The 21387-nt window shown below is 44.0% G+C and overlaps 1 protein-coding gene across 10 annotated transcripts in view; it reads right to left on the bottom strand.

Annotated features, from left to right (window-relative positions):
• Window positions 1–322: 322 nt before the first annotated feature.
• Window positions 323–21387, bottom strand: part of LOC101424228 (nuclear receptor coactivator 5-like) — an 80681-nt gene continuing 59616 nt past the window's right edge. For 7 of the 10 annotated variants that reach the window (XM_023584632.3, XM_023584629.2, XM_023584635.2 and 4 more), the window contains 8 exons: window positions 19814–19896; window positions 19537–19663; window positions 15836–16035; window positions 12631–12906; window positions 11636–11827; window positions 3115–3233; window positions 2018–2100; window positions 323–678 (listed from right to left, as the gene is read on the bottom strand). In XM_023584632.3, coding sequence (XP_023440400.1) covers window positions 540–678; window positions 2018–2100; window positions 3115–3233; window positions 11636–11827; window positions 12631–12906; window positions 15836–16035; window positions 19537–19663; window positions 19814–19896 — 1219 coding nt within the window. In that variant the 3' untranslated portion in view covers window positions 323–539. Of the gene's footprint in view, window positions 679–2017; window positions 2101–3114; window positions 3234–6267; window positions 6347–11635; window positions 11828–12630; window positions 12907–15835; window positions 16036–19536; window positions 19664–19813; window positions 19897–21387 lie in introns of all 10 variants that reach the window. The other 3 variants (XR_009181567.1, XM_058280048.1, XM_058280047.2) reach the window with 3 other exon arrangements.

The following is a 21387-nucleotide window of genomic DNA, read 5'->3' as shown; positions in this document are numbered from 1 at the left end:
TCTATTTCCTTATGACTGACAAAAAGTCATCCATGGGAGTCCTCCTTAACCCTCCCTAAAAAGATAAAGAAGGAAAAACAGGAAGGTACAGCATTATTATTAGTTATCGGGGAAATACAAATTAAAACACTGGCTAATGTTTCATGCCTACTAGAAAGCTAAACTCAAAGACTGAACACACCTAATGCACGTGAGGATGTGGTTATAGAAGATGTTAACATCAGGAGCGACTGGTGAAAAGGATCTCCCTGTACCGAATTTGCAAATTTTCTGTAAATCTAAAGTTATTCCAAAATAAAGTTTTCAAAAAGGGGACAACCAGTATGCAAAAGAAGTTTTTATTGTATTCTTAAATGCATACATTAAAAAAGAGAGAAAAAATGCATACAACTGAGCAATTTAAGGATCCAATGTTTACAACAATGTCTAGCCACAAATATCTATGTTTGGCACAAAGAAACTCCAAACAGGAAAAAAGTTTCCATGGGGATATGCATCAGATAGAAAGGACATGCCACCTGTGCTCACTGCCTTGGACATCAATGCACCAGGCCAGACGGGGCTTGGTCCTTGGAGGAGGGTGAAGGCACCCCTTGGGCAGCAGCCACGCTATTCCCCTGGAGTGGCGGAACTTTCCTTGGTTCAGCAAAGATGTGGGTTGGATGGCCTGCTTGTGAACTGTGAAGAGGAGGAACACACACCAGCGTCAGCTCACATCCCTGCCCGGGTCTGCCAAGCACCCGGCTTGATCAAAGTCCCTCAGCCACACCAGGCCCCACGGACAGAACCAGATGAATCAAGTTGTGGCACCAGCAGACATATGTGCAATTCTTGGAGGGCCAAAAAGATTTTCATTATATAATATCATTTAACTCCCGAGACAGCCTTACACTGCAGAGGAGGAAAATGGGACACCTAATCCTAGTCCCCCCCTTCACTAGCCATAAGCACCTTTCACCTGCCTGTGCCTCTAACAGCAGGAGATCACGCTGTCTTCAGGTACCCAAAGACTTGTTTTCCTCCAAGGCCAAGTCTTCCATTAGGCTTCTGAGGCTTCACCCAGACCCACACTAACCGCGCCGCTCCTTCCCTCTGAATTTCTACAGCCCTTCTCCGGAGATGAATCATAAGACCTAAGCGGTGTGAAAATACTTTTGGCCTACAGAAGGGGGGCTATGGATGAAAGGATGTGGTGGAAATCTAAGATATTTTTGGACAGCATGTATCTGCTGCTGGGATTGCGTGGTGGGAAGGAGCGCAGGCGTGGAGTAACATGGCTGTGAGCAGGTCTTGGCTCCACCAGGTCCTGCTGGGCGTGCTAATCACCCTCCGTGCCTTAGGTGACTCCTCTGTAAAGTGCAAATGATCACAGGAGGTGGCTCATAGGCCTGTGATGAGGACAAAATGAAATAACCTCAAAGCCATCATTAGCACAAGGCCTGGCACATAAGAAGTCCGCACATGCTAACTACAGTTAGCCACTTATCAGCGCATGCTTTTTGTTTCCATTTTTTGTGTTTTAAAAATGTATCCCCCAATTAGTAGTCCTAAAATTTGGGGGCTGAGAGGGCCTTAGAAATTTTGAGGTCATCTTAGGGGTAGAGAAAGTTCCCCAAATTTCCCCCAACACATGGTTCTACAACTCCAGTCTGTCAAATGAAGGTGTTTAGATTAAATTATCCAGGTTCCCAGGAGGGCGGGAGTCACTGACCTACGTTTATTCCATGTCTTGCCACCATTTTGTAAATGCACATCCCTTATACTAAAGCACAGCAATACACGGACGGTGTCGTGGAAGCATGTCAGACTGAAAAATAAGGGGCTGAAACTTTTCAATGGCATTAAGTATCAAAGGTTGTTTACATGAAGAACAAAGAGAGACAAAGGCCAATTTCCTAACACCTTTAACCCCAAATTTTAGAAGACAGAACTCAAGTGAACTTAAGGAGAAGTGAGGGTGAGCCCTTTACCTAAGTTTAGTAGGCCTGAATACGACTGAAATGAATCCACAAAATACCTTCTCGGTCTTCTTCCACCCCGGGTCTTCTCACCCACGCCCTGGGACACCAGGCAAAGGTCTGCCCTCGTGCTTTGGTGGGTCTAGGGCAGCATGGAGAGAAGGCAGCGTCTGAGGTAAGGGCTGGCCAGGTCTGCACGGGGGTGGAAGATGGGGGTAGCTTCCAAGGTGTGCAGGACCCACGCCAGGCCTGGGGATCCATCCGTCATACCTTAAATATGGCAGATGAGATGCCCATCCTCCTCCCAGACGTGAGAGGAGGCATGTGCCTTCCTGAGTCAAGCAGAAACAGGGCACCCACAGCTCAGGACAATATCAGGGATGCATGGGCACACAACTAAATGACAGTAACACCATCAGATGATACTCCCCTTGCCCAGCTCTTGCAATCCCTCTGAGTAAATCAAGGGGTGCTCTCTAGTAGTGTTCATGTACTGCCAGCACCTCTGTGACCCTCGATCATCTTTCTCACCAGGAGGACAGCAAGTGGTAAGCTCAGAGGCTGAGCCATCCAGCAGCATCCAGCAAGAACTTCGTAATGCTATTGGTGTGGGGTTTTTTTATTGCTACCTTCTATTCAACAGCCATTGACTATGACATACACTTATGGTAGAGATGTAATATTTTCCTTTTTTGGCACCTTTGTTTACAGTATTTAAGAAGAGCAGGGAGGAGGGAAAACACTAAGAAATAATACATTCTACAGGTTAAAAACAAAACATATTTCCTATCTATTGCTGCAGTTCTGCGGCGCCTCTACAGGCCCAGAACTGTGCCGTCCATTAGGCAGACACTAGCCACATGTGGCTATGTAAAATTAAATGAGTTAAAACGAAATAAGCAGAGCAGATGTAGCTCAGTGGTGGCTGAGCGCCTGCTTTGTATATATGAGGGCCCAGGTTCAATCCCTGGTACCGCCTTAAAAAAAAAAGAAAAAAGTGATAAAACTTAAAATTCTGTCGAATTAGTCACATTTTAAGAGCTCACTAGCCACAGGAGCCTGATATAGATGTCCAACACTTCCAACATCATGGAAAGTCCTCCTGGATGGCCAGCACCACCCCCAAGCGTCACCCACACTTCACCTGGCACCTCACCTGGTGGTGGGGCCCAGAGGCCCAGCTACTCTCCATGTAGTTGGCATTTGGCGGCCTTGGGAGGGAAGTGTTCCAAAGAAGCAGGGGAGGGGAAAGCAGACCGTTAGGGTTGAGGAATCCTGCAGAGAGCAAAACCCAAAACATAAAACAGGAGGACACACAACGACCAGGATCCCCCTGTTCGCTCCAAAGGGGTCTTTCTTAACGTCTAGAAAAGGGCTAAGCAAGCAGTAACCTGCCACTCCTACAAGGCTCAACCTCAGCTCCTAAGAGATCTGCCAAGTCCTATTTGGGCCCAAATGGTTCCTCAATGTGCTAGTCCAGGGTCAGCACACTACAGCCTGCGGGCCAAATCCAGCCTGCTGCCTGCGTCCTCAAGGCCTGTGAGTTAAGAACGGTTTTTACATTTTAAAAAGGGTTTTATTTGAAATGGTTACCTAAATACTTACCTAACCTCCTTGATTTTCCTTCTTGGGCCACAAAGCCTAAAATATCTAACATCCACCTGTCCATCTATCCATCCATCCATCCGTCTGTCTGTCCATCTACCCATCCATCCAGAACATTTGCTTTACGTGGCCCACTGTGGTCTGGTACACCCCCCAGCACCACTGCTGCTTCCCTCCTCCACAGACAGCCTGCCCTGCACAGCCCTTACCCTCCCAGGGAAAGCATATTTTCTCAAAGTTCTCATCCAGGGCCTGAGGCAAGCACCTAGCCCTGGTGGAGAGCCTGAAAGAGGTCTGTTTTCAAACTAATGGCAAGGATGGGGAGCACCGTAGAAGAAATAGATTTCTTCCTGAGCCCTTCTCCCTCTATTCACTCCCTTCTCACAGGAAAACACCAGGTGGTAAGAATGGGTCTGCCGGAAGTAACAGCGACACCCCGTGGAGAAGCCTCTGGAGCGTATTGGGAAAGGTTATGCCAAGAGCACACTCAGCTTCTCTGGCTGGGGCCCCCAGCGGGGTGCTGACAGCAGAGGGAAGGGCCATGGCAGCAAAAGAGCTCCAGCAGTGACGGAAGGGTGCAGACCGCCGGCACACTCATCCCAACAGTGAACAGCTCAAAAGGGGAAGGGAGGCGCACAGGACGGCACGCCACCCAGGGCCACAGTCTCAACGCTGACGAAACCTGACGAGAAGAGACGCGCACAGGGACAGCTGCTGAAGCGAGAGTACATTCCTTCTACTTTCATCCACAGGAACAGTAAAGGGAAAAACACTGCTCACAGGAAAGGTATCTGGCTAAAATGATCTCACAGACAAGGTCAAAGCAATAGTTGACTCTTATGCACAGGTGTATCTCCAGGTCCAAATTCTATTGAAGGCCCAGGTGAAAAGCCAACTTTCCAAAGACCTCAGGACAAGTTCCTTTCAACGTGGCCAAATGAAAACATTTGCTCTTCCCTACTCCCACCCCCAACGCACACAACACACAAAACAAACTGGGAAGGAGAGACAAAGGTATGCAATACATGAAACAGCAGGTACCGACACAGGGGATTAAATCTCTATACTCCAAAGAGCCAGGAAAGGAGAAACACTGGGGCCCCAGGTACCAGAGAGATATAAGACATGGGGTTGAAAACCATGGGCCTGACTGAAGTCTGTAGGCCAAGCTGCTAGACTCCACCACCCCGTGCAGCCAGATGTCTACTCTCCCCTGCCATCCCTACAGGACCTGGGAGGTCTACACTCGCAAGAAACTTAACCAGAAGGGCACTGGGCTCAAGTACATCAAGCACACAGCCGAACAGGCAAGAAGCACACGGCTGAAAGCAGAACAATGTTAAAGCATGCATTCTGGAAGAAGGACCCCATTTACCCCCATCTCACAGGGCCAACAACCAGTCTTACAGGCACCCTCCCCATCCCCAGGAAAACAGAGGATTCTTCTGGGAAAAAATAAGCCCTACTAAAAAGTCATCCAGATACTGATATTTTGGGGCTCCCGAACAAAAAGATGGCTTACCATTCTATCACCCCACTGTGAAGACCATTAGCCACAAATTATGCTTATATACCCAAATGCCAATCATTATTCTAATGCCTCATTCTTTTTTTATTCCCCCCCCCCCAGTTGTCTGCTGTGTCCATTTGCTGTGTTCTTCTGTGACCACTTCTATCCTTATCAGCGGCATGGGAATCTGTGTTTCTTTTTGTTGTGTCATCTTGTTGTGTAAGCTCTCCATGTGTGCGGCGCCATTCCTGGGCAGGCTGCACTTTCTTTCGCGCTGGGCGGCTCTCCTTATGGGGTGCACTCCTTGCGCATGGGGCTCCCCTACGCGCCTGTGCGCATCAGCACTGCACATGGGCCAGCTTCACATGGGTCAAGGAGGCCCGGGGCTTGAACCACGGACCTCCCAGTGGTAGGTGGACACCCTATCCATTGGGCCAAGTTCACGTCCCCCTCACTCGTAAATGTGAGTGATTCCACAATCCTCAGGAAAAGCCTTTAATAAGAAAACACCCAAAGAGATAGAAAAATGGAACTCAGAGGAAACAGAAACCTTCCAAAAAAATATAAGTGATGGCATCAGAGAGAAAAGACAATTCAATGAAACAAGAAAAGGATCCTATAAAAATGATCAGAGAAACAAAGCATTTGGAAATTGATATAAATAAAAATAAATATAAAAAGAAAGTCAAATCTCCCGAAATGCAGAACAAAAAGAAAACAAAATGGAGAACCAGAGTGGAAAGATAATTAAAAGAGTAGTCCAGGAGGTCCAACAATAGGAAGGCAATTCTCAAAGAAATTTTTTTAAAATTTTAAAATTTTTAAAAATTTCCCAGAGCTGAAGGACACATGTCTCCCCTGAAGGGCCTACCAAACAAGTGTTCAACATAAGGAACAACCCTCAGTAAGACACAGTATTGTGATATTTCAGAACACTGTAGGAAGTTGTAGCAGTTTGATATTATTTTTGAAATCCAGAAGACACAGATTGATTATAAACTGGTCTGTTCCTCTGGGCATGAGCCCCTTTGACTGTATTAGATTCAGCTGGGGTGTCTTTGATTTGACGTTGCCAGTTGTATGTAACCCAGCTTAAGTCCCTGCCCCCTTGGTAGGCTATATAAACAGATACTCATGCAAGAAGACACACAACAGGGAAGCAGATGTGGCTCAAGCAACTGGGTTCCTACCTACCACACAGGAGGTCCCTGGTTCAGTTCCTGGTGCCTCCTAAAGAAGACAGTGAGCTGGAGCAACAGGCAGGAGCAGCAAACTGATGCAACAAGAGACACAAGGAAAACATAATGAGACACAACAAAGCAAGGAGTGGAAATGGCTCAAGCAATTAAGCACCTCTCTCCCACAGCAGAGGTCCCAGGTTCAGTTCCCGGTGCCTCCTAAGGAAACAAGGAAGATGAAATGACATGGCAAGTGTAAACAACAAGTGGGTAGGGAGAAAAAAATAAATAAAATAAATCTAAAAAAAAAACACACACAGAATATGATACACGAGAAATGCAAAATAGCGCCACAGATGTCAGGGGAGAGAACTTTGTCATGACACAGAAGAGGAGAGAACTTTGATCCTTTGGCCCCAGGAGGAGACAAGCCCTATGCCGGCCTACAGCTGAGATCGGAAGAAGCTGGACCCATGGAGCCTTGAGAATAAAATGGAAGGAGAGACCAAGGCAGAGACTGCCCTCCATCTCGCTTCAACACGTGCCATTAGACTTTGGTAAGAAAGTACCTATTATGGTACCTTGAGTTGGACTCTTTAGGGCCTTGTAACTGTAAGCTTCTACCCCAAATAAACACTCTTTATAGAGGACAACAGATTTCTGGTACCTTCTGGCTGACTAATACAGAGGTCAAGAGAAGATCTTAAAAATTCCCAGAGAAAACCATTTATCTTAAAAATGACCAAGGGAAACGGACTTTGGCCCAGTGGTTAGGGCGTCCGTCTACCACATGGGAGGCCCGCGGTTCAAGCCCCGGGCTTCCTTGACCCGCGTGGAGCTGGCCCATGCGCAGTGCTGATGCACACAAGGAGTGCCGTGCCACACAGGGGTGTCCCCCGCATAGGGGAGCCCCACGCGCAAGGAGTGAGCCCATAAGGAGAGCCGCCCAGCGCAAAGGAGGGAGCAGCCTGCCGAGGAATGGCGCCGCCCACACTTCCCGTGCCGCTGACGACAACAGAAGCGGACAAAGAAACAAGACGTAGCAAAAAGACAGAAAACAGACAACTGGGGGAGGGGAGGGGAATTAAATAAATAAAAATAAATCTTAAAAAAAAAAAAAAAATGACCAAGAGTCAGAATAGTTTCTCAAAACCAGCCCCAGTAATAAAAAACAATGAAGCCACATCGTCAATAAAGAAAAAGTGTTTTCAACCTGAAATTCTACACACGCGGCTATGATGGTTGACTTGCGTCCTCCAAAAGATATGTCCAACCCTACTCCCAGTCCCATAAATGTGGCCCTATTTGGAAACAGGATCACTGAAGAGGTTATTAGTTAAGACGAGGCCTAAATGGATTAGGGTGGGCCCTGGTCCAATACGAGGCTATCTGGACACAGATGGACAGAGGGGGAAGTTGTTATGGAGGCAGAAGTGGGTGATGCCACAGTCAGAGAACACCATGGACTGCCAGCAAGCCACTGCCCAAACCCCACAGACTTCAGAGGAAGCACAGCCTTGCCAATACCTTGATTTCAAACTTCTGACCTCCAGAAAACTGAGACACTAAACTTTTGCTTTAAGCCACCTAGTCAGTGGAACTTTGTTAAGGCAGCCCCAGGAAACCAAGATTCCAGTCAAACCATCACCAAGGGTGAAGCTGAAGAGAGTTGTTTTTAGCTATGCTAAGTCTCTACCTGGCTCCTCGGCTTTCAGATTTGGGCTTAAACATTAACTCTTTGGAAAGGCTTTTACCAACTGCTTTTTTTTTCCCTCTATTTCTCTCCCCTCCCTGCCCCCATTGTCTGCTCTCTGTGTCCATTCGCTGTGTGTTCATCTGTGTCTGCTTGCATTTTCAGCAGTACCGGGAATCTGTGTCTCTTTTTGTTGTCATCTTGTTGCATCAGCTGTGTGTGCAGCGCCACTCCTGGGCAGGCTGCACTTTTTGGGGGCGGGGAGGCTCTCCTTGTGGGGCGCACTCCTGGCACATGGGGCTCCCCTACGTGGGGGACACCCCTGCATGGCACAGCACTCCTTGCGTGTGGCACCACTGCACGTGGGCCAGCTCACCACACAAAACTAGAGGCCCTGGATATCGAACCCTGGACCTCCCATATGGTAGGCAGATAGATGCTCTGTCAGTTGAGCCACATCCACTTCCCATCAACTGCTCTTATTTCACATGTCTGTTGGCTCCCTCTCTCGAACTACACCCCATTCCTTTCCTCAATGATGCATCCCATTCAAATTTTTTATTTGCTGACCATTTGCTGTTTATGTTCCCTACCAGATTAACCAGGATCATGTCTAGTGTTTATCACCATCCCTTCAGCACACAGCAATACCCACCACATAAAGGGCACACAAAACAGACACTGAATGTGCAGTTTAAGTCTTACTGATGACTTCTGACGTTTCCAATGATTTTTTTTTCTTTTAAAGTCTGAGCCAGGCTTGGCTGCTTTTACATTTATTTATTTACTTATTGTTATTTCTCCCCCCTCCCTTGTCTGCTCTCTGTGTCCATTTGCTGTGTGTTCTTCTATGTCTGTTGTATTCTCATTAGGCGGCTCCAGGAACCCATCCTGGGACCTTCCGGAGTGGGAGAGAGGTGATCATTCTCTTGCTCCACCTCAGCACCCTAGTTTGCTGCGTCTCATATTGTCTCTTCTCTATATCTCTTTTTTGTTGCGTCATCTTGCTGCATCAGTTCTCCGTGTGGCAGGACCACTCCTAGGCAGTCTGTACTCCTGCAGGGGGCTGCACTCCTTGAGCGGGGGGCACCCCTGTGCAGGGCAACAACTCCTTGCATGTGGCAGCACTCCACATGGGCCAGCTCGCCACACAGGCAAGGATGCCCTGAGTTATCAAACCCTGGACCTCCTACATGGTAGGCAGAAGCTCTGTCCGTTGAGTCACATCCGCTTCCTTCTAATGACTTTTTAAATACATCAGGCCCACTGATAAAACACAGCTATGATCCAATCAATTAATATGGAATGGGGGAGCAGGAAACTCCTGGAATCCACCCCTCCACCACAACAATTATTAAACATGCAGAAACTGTCTGAATCAACTCTTTCCAAACTCCAGAGCTCAGTAGAACACTGTGGAAGACCAGGAAGTGGCTGATAAATTGTGGTAAATACCAGGGAACTGCATTCTCCACGTAGCTGCTACCCTCACCTCTCCCCCAGCCTGGCTGCTGGCTGCAGTGAGGAACTCAAACCCAGCTCCAAGTACAGCATGCAGATACCAGGGTGGCACAAAAGACCTAGGCTCCCAAGATCCAGGAGTGGGCAGTCCGATAGCTGATCACCTTTGACTGGCTACTTCAGATCAGAGGGGCCCCGCTCTGAGGGCAGCTGTTGTCCCAACCCACCCTGGACAAAGAGGGCGAGGAGACTTAAAGACTGCACTTCCTCAGAGCTGTGGAGGACAGATGAAAAGACTGCCATCTCCTTCCAAGTACATACTCCAAAGAATTGAAAGCAGGGACTTAAACAGATAATTGCACAGTGGTGTTCAGAGTGGCATTATTCACAATCACCAAAAGATGAAAGCAACTGAAATGTCCATGAACCAATGGATGGAAAAGCAAAGTGTGGTATACACACACAATGGAATATTACTCAGTTGTAAAATGGAATGAAGTTCTGCTACATATAACAACATGAGCCTTGAGGAGATCATGTTGAGTGAAATAAGCCACACACAAAAGGACAAATTTGAAATAATGAGAATAAGCAAACTCAGAGTCAAGATCTAGAATACAGGTTAACCGGGGATGGGGCTAGAGTAGGAAACAGGAAGTCAATGTTTAAATTGTACAGTTTCTATTTGGGATGATGGGAAAATTTTGATAATAGGATGGTGGTGATGGTAGCACAACATTGTGGACATAATTAATAGCAAGAATTACATATTTGAATGTGGCTAAAAGAGGAAGTTTTAAGTTGCATATACATTACTAGAATAAAATTAAAAAAAAAAAAATCCAGGGGTCTGTATAACATAGTGAACCATAAGGTAAACCATGGATGATAGTTAATAGTCCAGTTATAGCAGAGCGGGTGCAGCTCAGTGATTTGAGCACCTGCTTCACCATGTACAAGGTCCTGGGTTCAAGCCCCAGTACTGCCTAAAATAAAATTTAAAAATGAAAAATGAAAAAATAGTCCCATTATAAAAATGTGTTTTCATCAACTATAATGAATGTTCCACACTAGCAGAAGTTGTTAAAAACAGGATGGTACATAACAACTCTGTATCTTATTTGTGATTTTTCTGTATACCCACAACTTATTGAAAAAAACAAATTGTATTGTCTCTAAGTGACAAAACCTCAGGTGACTTTTATTTCTTTTTATGTTTACTTATTCGCTTCTTTAATATGCAGCATTTATATTTTATATTTTTATTTATATAGAGTATCATTTTCATAAAAACAAAAAAAGACATTTTAAAAAGAAAAGTTAACTTGAATACAAAAAAACAAAAATCCAAAATGAACACCTATTGCATCTGTTGTCAGTGCTTGCCCAGCACCCCTCTCCTTTGGGGAACTGCCCCCCCCCCTTTTCTGCCGTTTGGACTGACTGGGTGTTCCACCTGGCAGCCAGTCCCTATACACCCTCCCCTGCCATTGTAATGGTTGAGGACGGGCACCTAACGGATGACAAGCATCACTTTCAGTGCAGGGCCTTCTGCTACAACTTTGGGGAAAACTGTGTTCTTTATACTCAAGATGAACAGGTCTGGAACACTTGGGGAGAGAAAAGCAGAGGTGGGAGAGATGACTGTCTGATGAATCCATTTGAGCAAGTGAATCCAGTTAGGCCTGAAGCTAGTCATCCCTGGAATTCCCAGTGTCGTGGGTCAATCAGGTCTTTCTTTTATATTAAGTAGACTCGGGTTAGATTTCTGTCACTTATGATGCAAGAAGTTCAGAGTAATACAACCTCATTTTAGGCAGATGTCAAATACTACTTAGCACCAACTACTCAGGAAGAGAAGTCTCAAAAACATCAGTGAATTCAGAGTACTCAATAGCAGAACTCAGTTTAAACTGTTCTGACAGTTTAAGTGGGTCCTCTGAGCTTCTCTCTGGATTAAAACTTAGGCAACTCAGTCCCAGTCAAGAGGAACAAAACCCACTGTCTTCTGCTAGACGGGACAGATATTCCTCGCAGGCCTCAGCTGTCTTGGGTGGCTTTGGCATCCACTGAAACCCCAAATGTTCCTCTCCTGGTCTTCTGAAATCTAAACATTCATTAAAAATGTGACATTTTGCATTGCAGTTGCTCTAAACTGTCGTGCTTTCTCAGGGGACTCATAAAGTAGAGGAGCTGCAAATACATCTTGCTCCTAGAGGGAAGTACTGACCTGGTAGAGGAAGGAGACCCCCTCTGGGTCTGTCCCCTAACAAAGAGGACTTGACAGGAGATGGGGGAGCAGGGCCTGGGTCCGAATTCTTTCCAGCAGTTGGAAGTAGAGGTGGCTTGCCTACGGCGGGGTTATTCTTGCCTTGAAATGAGGAATGCTCACTTCTAGCTAAAGGGCCTGGCGTCTCAAAGTCTGGAAAATGAAGAAAACAAACAGCAAAAGAAGCCTCCCGTGCACAAACAACTCAGGCAATTCAAGGAGGACCTTCACTTTTACAGACAAAGATGTTTCTATGAACAAAAAGAAACCAGACTGTTGTATTTTAAGTTTATGGGTCCCCCGCCAAACCAGAAAGCATGTAAAATAAAATTGTAAAAAAATAAAACATATATTCTACATTTTGTAAGATAAACAATTTCCTTTAAAGCTTTAACACAGTCCTGTGACATCAGCTACTTTTTCCTACAAGGGAAAAGTAATTTTTTTTCTTACCTACTTAACTCAATATAAGCAAAGTGAAAAAGTCACTACTTTAGGGCGTCTGATTTGGAACAGGAATGCTCGTTTAAAATCTTTACAATTAGGAACTGCTGCTTCTTCACATTTACTCATACACTTACAGGTAACCCTATGAATGTCTCAATAAAACTGAAACTTCAGAATCAGGAAAATAATAAACTGATAGAGAACTAGAACTACTTCCTACATGTCCATCTTCTAAATAAGAGGTCATTCTATTTATATATTAAAAATCTGGTTCAAAAGAAAATTTGGTTTCAGAAGAAGCATTTCAGTCTATAAAGGTTAAATATTAAAATAGGAAATTCCTATCTGGAACATGTTCAAATCAGATACCATTTTTATTATACATATATTACAGAGACATATTCTCTCAAGTAAATGAAAAATACTTAACTTTTTTTCATATAAGGATTTATAGGAAGAAGATTTTCTGGGGTTTAATATGGAGAGGGAAAGGGGGCAGTGTCCAATACCTTTCAATTGTAGTTTCCTGGTCTTCAGGTAGTCAGTGATCAGGTTCAACTCATCCTTGTGCAAATGCTTTCCCTCATTTAATAGGAAGAAGAGGTGCCGAACACCCAAAGGCACAGAGTAGCTAGGAAGGCTTTCCCGTGCCAGGAAGTCATCCACCAGATCGCTGGCCCTCTGAGCTATTTCAGCACATTCCCGCTGCTCTCGTTTAGTGAAAACCCTCCTAAATTCTTCAGCTAGCAGCACCAGTGCATCCTCGAGGGGCATATCACGATGGACTAGGAACAAGAAAGAGCCTGCTTTATCAAACTGGTGCTCTGGTATTTTCAAAACACCATTTATAAAAGGGACAAGAGAAAAACCAATCATGATAAAAAAAATTTTTGAAAAAAAAGCTAATCTGACTACATGTGGTTTCAACTGTCTCAGCTTTCAGCACAGATGTATTGATTCAAGTGGCTGGGACCCTCAACAGCAGGTGCCTGTCGGATTTCAAAATCAAACAGTACGTTCTGTTTCAAAATTGTAACACGTGGCAGCTTGGTTTACTGTTTCCATACAAACCCTCATCTCACAATTGAATAGCTTCATGCTAAGTTGACCAAAAGAGAGAGCTCGGAAGAGAGAGGTAATAGGGAATGTGTGTCAATGGGAATTCTCAAGTCTGAAGAAACCTGCCTGAAAAAGGACAGGATGCAACTTCATCGACTGCTGGCTACCTGAAGAGTGAGTAAACAAACAAACAAAAACTCCCAAAGGTGAAGGTGTTTTACTTTGGTCCAGCAATGAGGATGTAAAGCTGCAATGAGTGGTGATTCTCAGAACTGGGACCAGCCGCTGAGATGGCAGCCTTTGTGGACTTGAAGCTGGGGCTAGAAAAGGGGGAAGGGAGGGCCATTGTTTTTCATTAAGTCTTTTCGGTGTTCATTTATCTAACTCTGTATATACAATACTTTGATAAAAGACAGACAGACGGCCATGCTGGCCTTGGGCTTCCACGCTCCATCACCACAGCCTGAGTAGCCCAGTCTCTAGGGGATCCGCAGGTTTTCCTCAGGCCCCTGGGATCTGAACCGTATAAAAAAGCCTTGGAAGGCCAGGCCAGGGAGTGCTCCAGGCTCTAAACTGAAAATATAAAATCAACGCTAAACATGAAGAATGGCTTTTACATTATGTAGTGGCTGTATTCAACGCAAAGGTGTCTTCCAATCTCACTTAGGTTTATCTGCTGAGAATAAGACTAAAAGCTCAAGCTTATGTAGGCACCCCTTAGTCTGTCTTGCCATATGTCACCAGGTTCTGAACAAATTTAGTATCCAAGGGGCTCTGGCAGAGCTGCAATGGGGATTACAGTATTTGGCTAAATCTAAAATGTATTAAGATTACATTTAGGAATCAATATGGGATATATGTTTGCCTCTAGGTTCTGAGGTTTCATTGTTTCACTATTTTAAATTCAGAAGCTCCATACACTTCTGAACAGTGGCTACATGTGCTAGGTAGCAAGCAAACTATTGGATATAAAGTACTGAAAGATAGAGTCCAGTTAAGATTAACTTTACTAAAGTGGATGAAGCTTACAGAAAGAAACCCAAAGCATTCTTTTTTATTTATGATCTGAGTACAATAATTAAATTCATGGATGACAAGTTAAATGTGTGTCTATTAATATTAGCCTAGATGTGAAAAAGAATTTTTATTTTCTGAGCTTGAAATATGTGAAAAAGAGATTACATGTTTTCTTGAAGTAGCACTATTTTTTAAAGTATTTATTATTCAACCTACTTACCTTAGTGACATTTCCTCAATGACCTGACATGAATGTAGATGAGATGAGTCCTTTTCATAACTTGTCCACAAAAAAACTGGGTTTTTTTTTCCCTTTCAGGAGATGGGGGGTAATTTTTTAAAGTACATATTTTTACATTCTCCAACTTACATATAACAAACTTGGCTTAGTCTTATTTATTTAAAATAAATTAGACATTTTCTATGCTTGGAAAAACTGCCATTTCAGACTCCTAAGGACAGTCTTGAGCAAGAGCCAGCCAGGTGAGCATGGGTAGCAGTAGAGAGGCAAAGTAAGTAAGTGGAAAAATCCGAATAACAGACATCCAGCATTCCCAAAATGTCAGGAAACAAGTGCTCTTCACGACTTCCTGTTCAGACCCAGTACTTTGGCTGGATTATAGTGCATCAATCCTAAATTCATTTCTCTACAGGCTCCATCATAATTCTCTCAGAAGGTAGAGGCATAATTTAAATCCAGCTACTGTGCTCCCCAAGATCTCAGCACCAGGGGAATGGTCTCCTGACGTAGCAAAGAAAATCCCTCACCACCAAGGAGACACATGCTGGGATGGACTCTCCAGGGCCTGTTTGTAGATGCCTGCCTGTTGCTTACCTGGGCACAGAAAGAAAGCAGAGCAGGCCTGACACCTTGCACACAGAAGGCAGTCAGACCTGACTGACAAGGACAGAACAGAACGGGACCAAAAGCCTCTGCAGAGAGGAAACCCATGTTCTCCTGGACGTGACTGTGCATGAGCTACAAAGATGGTCCCCCACAAGGAAGCCCACCCTCTCCCCCCTAAAGGAGAGGGGGACCCCAGTTTAAATGCCGGTAGATGGACAAAACAGCACTCCCAGTGCCTGCCTTTTGTTTGGGGCAGGGAATGGAGCCAAGACAAGATAGAAGCAGCAGCCCTGACTGGGATGGAGAAGATGGAGGGTGATATATGAGGTGTGCATCTGTCTTTGTTTATTTCAGGGAAGAAAGGGAAGTTCATTTTTGTGCATTCTCATGAGCGTAAGAATGTATTTTTAGAAAAGGTCAAGTTGGTAAGAAAGGTCATCTAAGAGAATACAGGGGAGGATGCATACAGTCTTTTAGACTCAGCAAGGGCAGAAGAGCCGGTGGTACGATTTGGTCAAAAGTTCCATATAACAGAACTGAATCAGTAACGTAATATTTTGGATAAGATATTTTGGATTCTTAATAAGCAATGAAGAAGAATTATGTTTCAATTGTCTTAATACATGGGAAGAGTCATTTGTGATATCTATTTAAGCTATTTGTTCCTCAACCAGATCTGGTTTGGTTACAACAAATAAGAACCTTCAAATTTACCAGCATACAAAGAAAAGACAGATATTTTTAAACTGGCATCTATGTAAAATGATAGTTCTATATTAAACTAAACTTACTTCTGAGAGATTCATGAAGCAAAACTATGGTGCAAGAAGAAAATTTCACATTAGGCTGCTGAATAATAACACAAAATGGGGAGCCATCATGTTTAACTTCCTGGAGTGCACGAGTGAGACTCGATTCAGAGGCAAGGGGAATCATTTCCACCACAAGGCCAAGATCCTGCAACCGATGACCTATGGCTGTTGCATATTCCCTTAAAAAAACACACACACAAGAAAAGGTTAGGTTACTTTCAATCAAATAAAAAAATAAATAAAACTAAGTAACCAAGCAGTTGTTATGTAGGTACTTTGACGTACAGTGAGTTGAAGTAAGGGAGGGATAGGATATTATATTTTTACTGTACTTAGGTAAGTGGGGTGTAAGATACTCTATTTTTCCAAAAATGATGCATGTTCTATGACTTGTTTTCACTTTCAGAAACATGGAAAATATTCAAGTACAGGTGAGCTGTCTGATGGAATCAGATAGTTAAGAGCACTGGCCATAACTCCATCACAAAGGAAATTTATTTTTTTGAAAATGTCTTCATATAGTTGACAATGAATATAACTTAATAAAGGAAGCAGAGTCTGCCAAAGCCCTCTTTTTGTATGGCATGACACAAGGGCAAGCACCATGAAGGTGGCCAGCACCACGTTCCTTTTCAAAACAGAAGCATGCAAATGCAATTTGACAAAGTCATCTCAATTCAAAGACCACAAAGGAAAATTTAAGATCGTTTTACAGATCAGATGAGACCATTATGTTCAGAAAAAGGAGAGCATGCTCATAGGCCAATAGTTTCTGACAGAGACTCGTGCTGGCAGCGGGCATGGGCACCGAGACATTCTCTTGCTAAGGCCCTGAGCCACTGCTCTGGAGTCAGCAAGCTCAGCCAGCATCAACTATTCCGTAACTAACCTTGAACCCAAAGCCCAGAGTCACCTCATCTCTGATTTCCTCAACCTTAATCTTCAAGCCCCAAGGAATCTGTCCTCTCCCTCTCGTGTGGGTTCATGCTCCCATTCCTGCCCAGACAGACCTATACAGCACCCTGCCTGGAAATCAAAGATTCACTATCTTCTATCCTTGATTTCTCTTTCCACTACAATCCATCCTATACTTCAGTCTCCGAGTAATCCTGGTAAAAGAGCTACTTTTAAAATTGTCACAGTAACTAAATTATCCTAACATCCAAGTCCTGCCATGACATGACGCCAACCTAGTATAACTGGTGTTGTAACCTACTGATCTTCAAACATTCTATTCTCTTCCTAAATTTAATTTCTTGTGGTCCCTAGGCAATCAATCTCTGCAATTCTCCCCAAACTTTTCTTCCAGCTGTGCCTTTTCTGTCATTTGCTTCTTGAACTCACCTCAAAGGCCTAGCTCAAATGACAAATCTCCTTGACTCATCTCCTTGGACCCCAACCAGTAACCCACTCTTCCTCATATGTATGCCATATATTAATAGGGAGTACAGCTCTTACTATGCCATTTCCACTTTTGGAAGGTGGAACCTGTATATAAATAACAAGTGTACAAATGGGACCTGTACATAAACAAGTTTATGTATACTGCATGCTATACTAATAGAAATTGTTACTTAATTATCTTTATGTTCCTTGCTGTGCCAGGCATAGAGCTTTACATATAACAGGTACATATTAAATATATGTTTTGAGAATTAAAATTTAATACCATGGTAGGAAACCTGCTTTTCTGGCAATTTAGGAGAGTAGGCATGATTTCAGAAAATAAGTTCAAGAAGAAAACAAGAAAAACAGGACAAAGTTCGTATTTGCAGAGTGACAGTGCATGATTCAAAATTATCATTAAAATAATTCATGCTGGATGACACAATTTGAAAATTAATTACTGTGTTAGAGAATAAAGGAATAAATTAGCCATCTAATTTATCACTACAAATCTTTCTGACATCAAAGTTACAACTGTGCAAACAGCAGGCCTAGCTCACAGATTCCCTGGCAGATGCTGGCTCCACAATGGCAGAGCAGCTCCTAAACTGCATCGAGAGGGCTCATCCACCCAAGTATCCTAATCCATGGCTAACTGCCAGAACCGCCAACACAAGGCAAAAGCGGGGCAACGTCTGAGGAGTCATTTCTGAACGCCACTCCAGATGGAGGGGGAAAGGGAAAGCAGTCTCCAGCACCCCTCTCTACCACAAACACTGCGCTCAAATTAACACCAGTCAGGCAGCTCTGTAGCTGGGGAAGTGGCAAGAATATCAGAGCTGTGTAAGTTGAACGGCAGCAGCAGTCAGCCGTGATGCTACAAGTCAGGTGCCACCCTTGCTACAAGTTTTGAGAAAGCTCTTCTAGTCAGTTAATGTACCAACCCTGCTTGACACAGAGTTTTATGAAAAAGTTGCTAAATGCCAAGGAAACAAAAGCTACTATGTGCGCCAAGTGTACTGCCTCTGGGTTCAGAAAGCTCTATTTAAATGACTACATAATCAAATTAATCCAGAGCATGTCTGGTTATCTTTCAATTATTCAAGGGAAATTCTATAATTTTCTAATGTAAAAGGAAATGGTCTCTCCTACCCTCCCCATGCTGCAACTGACCTCATTTCTTCCAGTATGCGGTCTCCCAAGGTCCAACCCAATACCCTCCAAATGAAATGGAGCTGCTGTAATACTGCTTTCAGAAACTCTTACAGAAAAGATGCTTTTTATAAGTAAACTAGATTTCCATAAAGGGAATAACACAGGATAAAAATTCTGTATCATCAGAAGATGGCAGATAATCATATAGAAACATGGGAAAACCCAATGCTACCTTAAACACTTAGTTTCTTTTTATGTATCCTTATCTCCTGAACTGGAAATAATAGTTCTTATCACATCTGGACCTTCGGCATCACTCAGCCAAGCAGCTAAACTGGAGGAAGCGTGCACTACCACCATCACCACCGGCCATTTGTCTGCATGCCAGGTCCTCTGCCATGCACTAGCAAAGCAGATAACCCAGAGACACAGTTACCATCACATATTAAGTCCCTGTCTGCCCCAAGATAGGAGACAGGAGTTCCAACACAGCACAGCAAGTGCTGGCCGACAGCGTGTGAGCTCAGGGCACTCCAGGAGCCCAGCGGAGCAGCTGTGCACAGCCTCGAGGGCAGGTGCAGTGGGGAGGGCCTCCCAGAGTGCCAGGGCTGCTGTCGGCTTCAGTGACCAGCGCGCATTAGACAGGTGGAGCAGAGGCGCCCCAGACTGACGGGACGGCACAGGCAAAGGCTGAGAGGAACTCGACAAACAGGTAAGAAATGAGAGGAATGCTTCTTGGAAAAGTGAGGCCACACTACACTAGCATGTCAGCTCCACAAGGGCAGGGGTTTTGCCTATTTTGTTCACAGATGTGTCCCCAGAGCCAAACACAGTGCCTGGCACACAGAACCCACTTTCTCTTCTTTGCTGATTAGAAAATTGGTAGATGCTCAGTCTGGAGAACTTAAGCAATACAGAAAAGGCAAATAAGAAAGTAATCTTTAGAAATCTCCCACCCACAGTTGCCATTAACAGCAGTTTGGTAAACACAGCAGTGTCATTCTTGTAATTCCTAAAGGAACATTTCCACAGTCCCAACTCTCGGTGATTTATGTTCTCAAGGCTGAATAGCTAATTACTCAGTATTACTCAGTTGGTATACCATCTCATTTGACTGTGCTAAAAAGAAATAAATCTACCTCTGTTCTTCATTGGTAGAAACAATGACACAATCTGAAGGCCTCTCACGATCATGCTCTTTCTGAATCTCTTGATAGAAGTGCTGGAAAAGCTCCTCTTTCTGAGTGTCCCTGCCGCTGGCATCATCTGAAAAATATTTATTCATTTATGCTTTTGAAAGGCCGAAAGTATACACTGAAGTTTTTCAGGGGTTCTTTACGAAAGTGTAAATGAAAGACAACATGCTATAAAGAACAGACCAGAAAAATGTAACTAGAATCTCAACAAGATTCTTACCTAACTGAGAATTCTGGCATCGCTCACGGTTATCTTCATTTCCTTTTGAATCATCAGCCACATTCCCCCATGATTCTTCAATGCTGTTGGATGTATGAAAATATAATAGTTTGCGCAAATATGTTTTCCTTCTCAACAGGTCCCAAAAAGCTGAAAAACAAATCCCAACTCACCTAACATAATACATAGGCACTTACATAAAGGCTGAAACTTTAAGACATATACTACATGAGAACAGATGACTGAAAGAGGTATAATGTCACTTATCATCTGTTCTCATGTAGTAGAGGTCTTAGTTCGCCAGGGCTGCTCTAACGGATACCACGGGCTGGTTGGCTTAAACAACAGGAATTTATTTTCACAGTTTTGGAGGCTAGAAATTCAAAATCAAGGTGTCAGCAAGGTCATGCTTTCTCCAAAGCTTACAGCTTTCTGGTGATTGCTTGCTGGCAACCCATAACTCATCTCTACCTCTGTCACGTGGCCATCTGTCTCCTGTTCCCTAATCACTCCTACAGACTCTGTGTCCAAATTTCCTCTGTTTCTAAGGACTCCAGTCATACTGGAGTAAAGCCCACCCTGATTCAGTCTGGCCTCATTTTAACTATTAAAGTCTTCAAAGATGCTATTTACAAATGAGTTTGCATCCACAAGACTGGAGGTTAGGGTTTGTGGGGGATGTGACTCAGTCCATGACAATATATTATGAATTTCTGGGACTCTCTGCCCTTTCCCATTCATTGTCTCTTGTTTGTCATAGTGCACATACATGATGTTACTGATATTTGTCAAGCAAGACTCGGATATATGTTCATATTTTAGGATGTTTATTCTCACGTATATGAGATCATTTTATTAAAAGTGTTTATCTGGGGGAGAGGGCCTTAACTCTGAAGGTCTTCGTTGGATATAGGTAAAAAATTAATCTGTGAGATCTGCTCACTTTACTCCTAAACACCCTAAAGCTCCTGTGAGCAATTTTCTCTTTCTAAAAGCATGCAAAATAGTGCACAGATGCTGGGTAATCTATTAGCCATCTAAGTAGTCCCCTTTGCTGTGATTTAACAGAGGAAAGGGGGAATTAGATGCATGATGTGTCCTAAATCAGGCATTTTTACTGCAGCTCCTCAGCATCCAAACACCAATGTTTCTGTCCATAAGGAATGTCCTGCTAGGGAGGGAACCAACGAGGCAGGCAACAATTAGCTGTTTTCTCACAAGAGACATTACGCTGCGGGGCAAAATGGCCATGGAATAGACTCAAACTATGACTATTCAGCAAGCTGCCAACAAAGCGTCAATCCCTGTTCTTTCCCCCTTTACAATTTTTATTCAGGTTCTTGTCCACATCCAACTTCCTGACAGCAGAGCTGCAGCTCCAGACTTGTATTTGCAAAGCTTTTGCCTGAGTCCATACCTCCCCCTACTGCCGTAAGAATCCTGAGCTATGCAAGAATGTCTCCCTCATCCAAGGAGGCTTTATCTTTGCTGCCTTTGACAAACACTGGCCATTGATTCTAGAGGTCATCCTTTAAGCTACCTGCTTTCCTCAACATTTTGTTCTAGATGCCTTT

The sequence above is a fragment of the Dasypus novemcinctus genome, chromosome 18, assembly GCF_030445035.2.
Source record: "Dasypus novemcinctus isolate mDasNov1 chromosome 18, mDasNov1.1.hap2, whole genome shotgun sequence".
NCBI lineage: Eukaryota > Metazoa > Chordata > Mammalia > Cingulata > Dasypodidae > Dasypus > Dasypus novemcinctus.
Note: the sequence above shows the minus strand (reverse complement) of the source record. Positions and strands in the feature narration are given on the sequence as shown.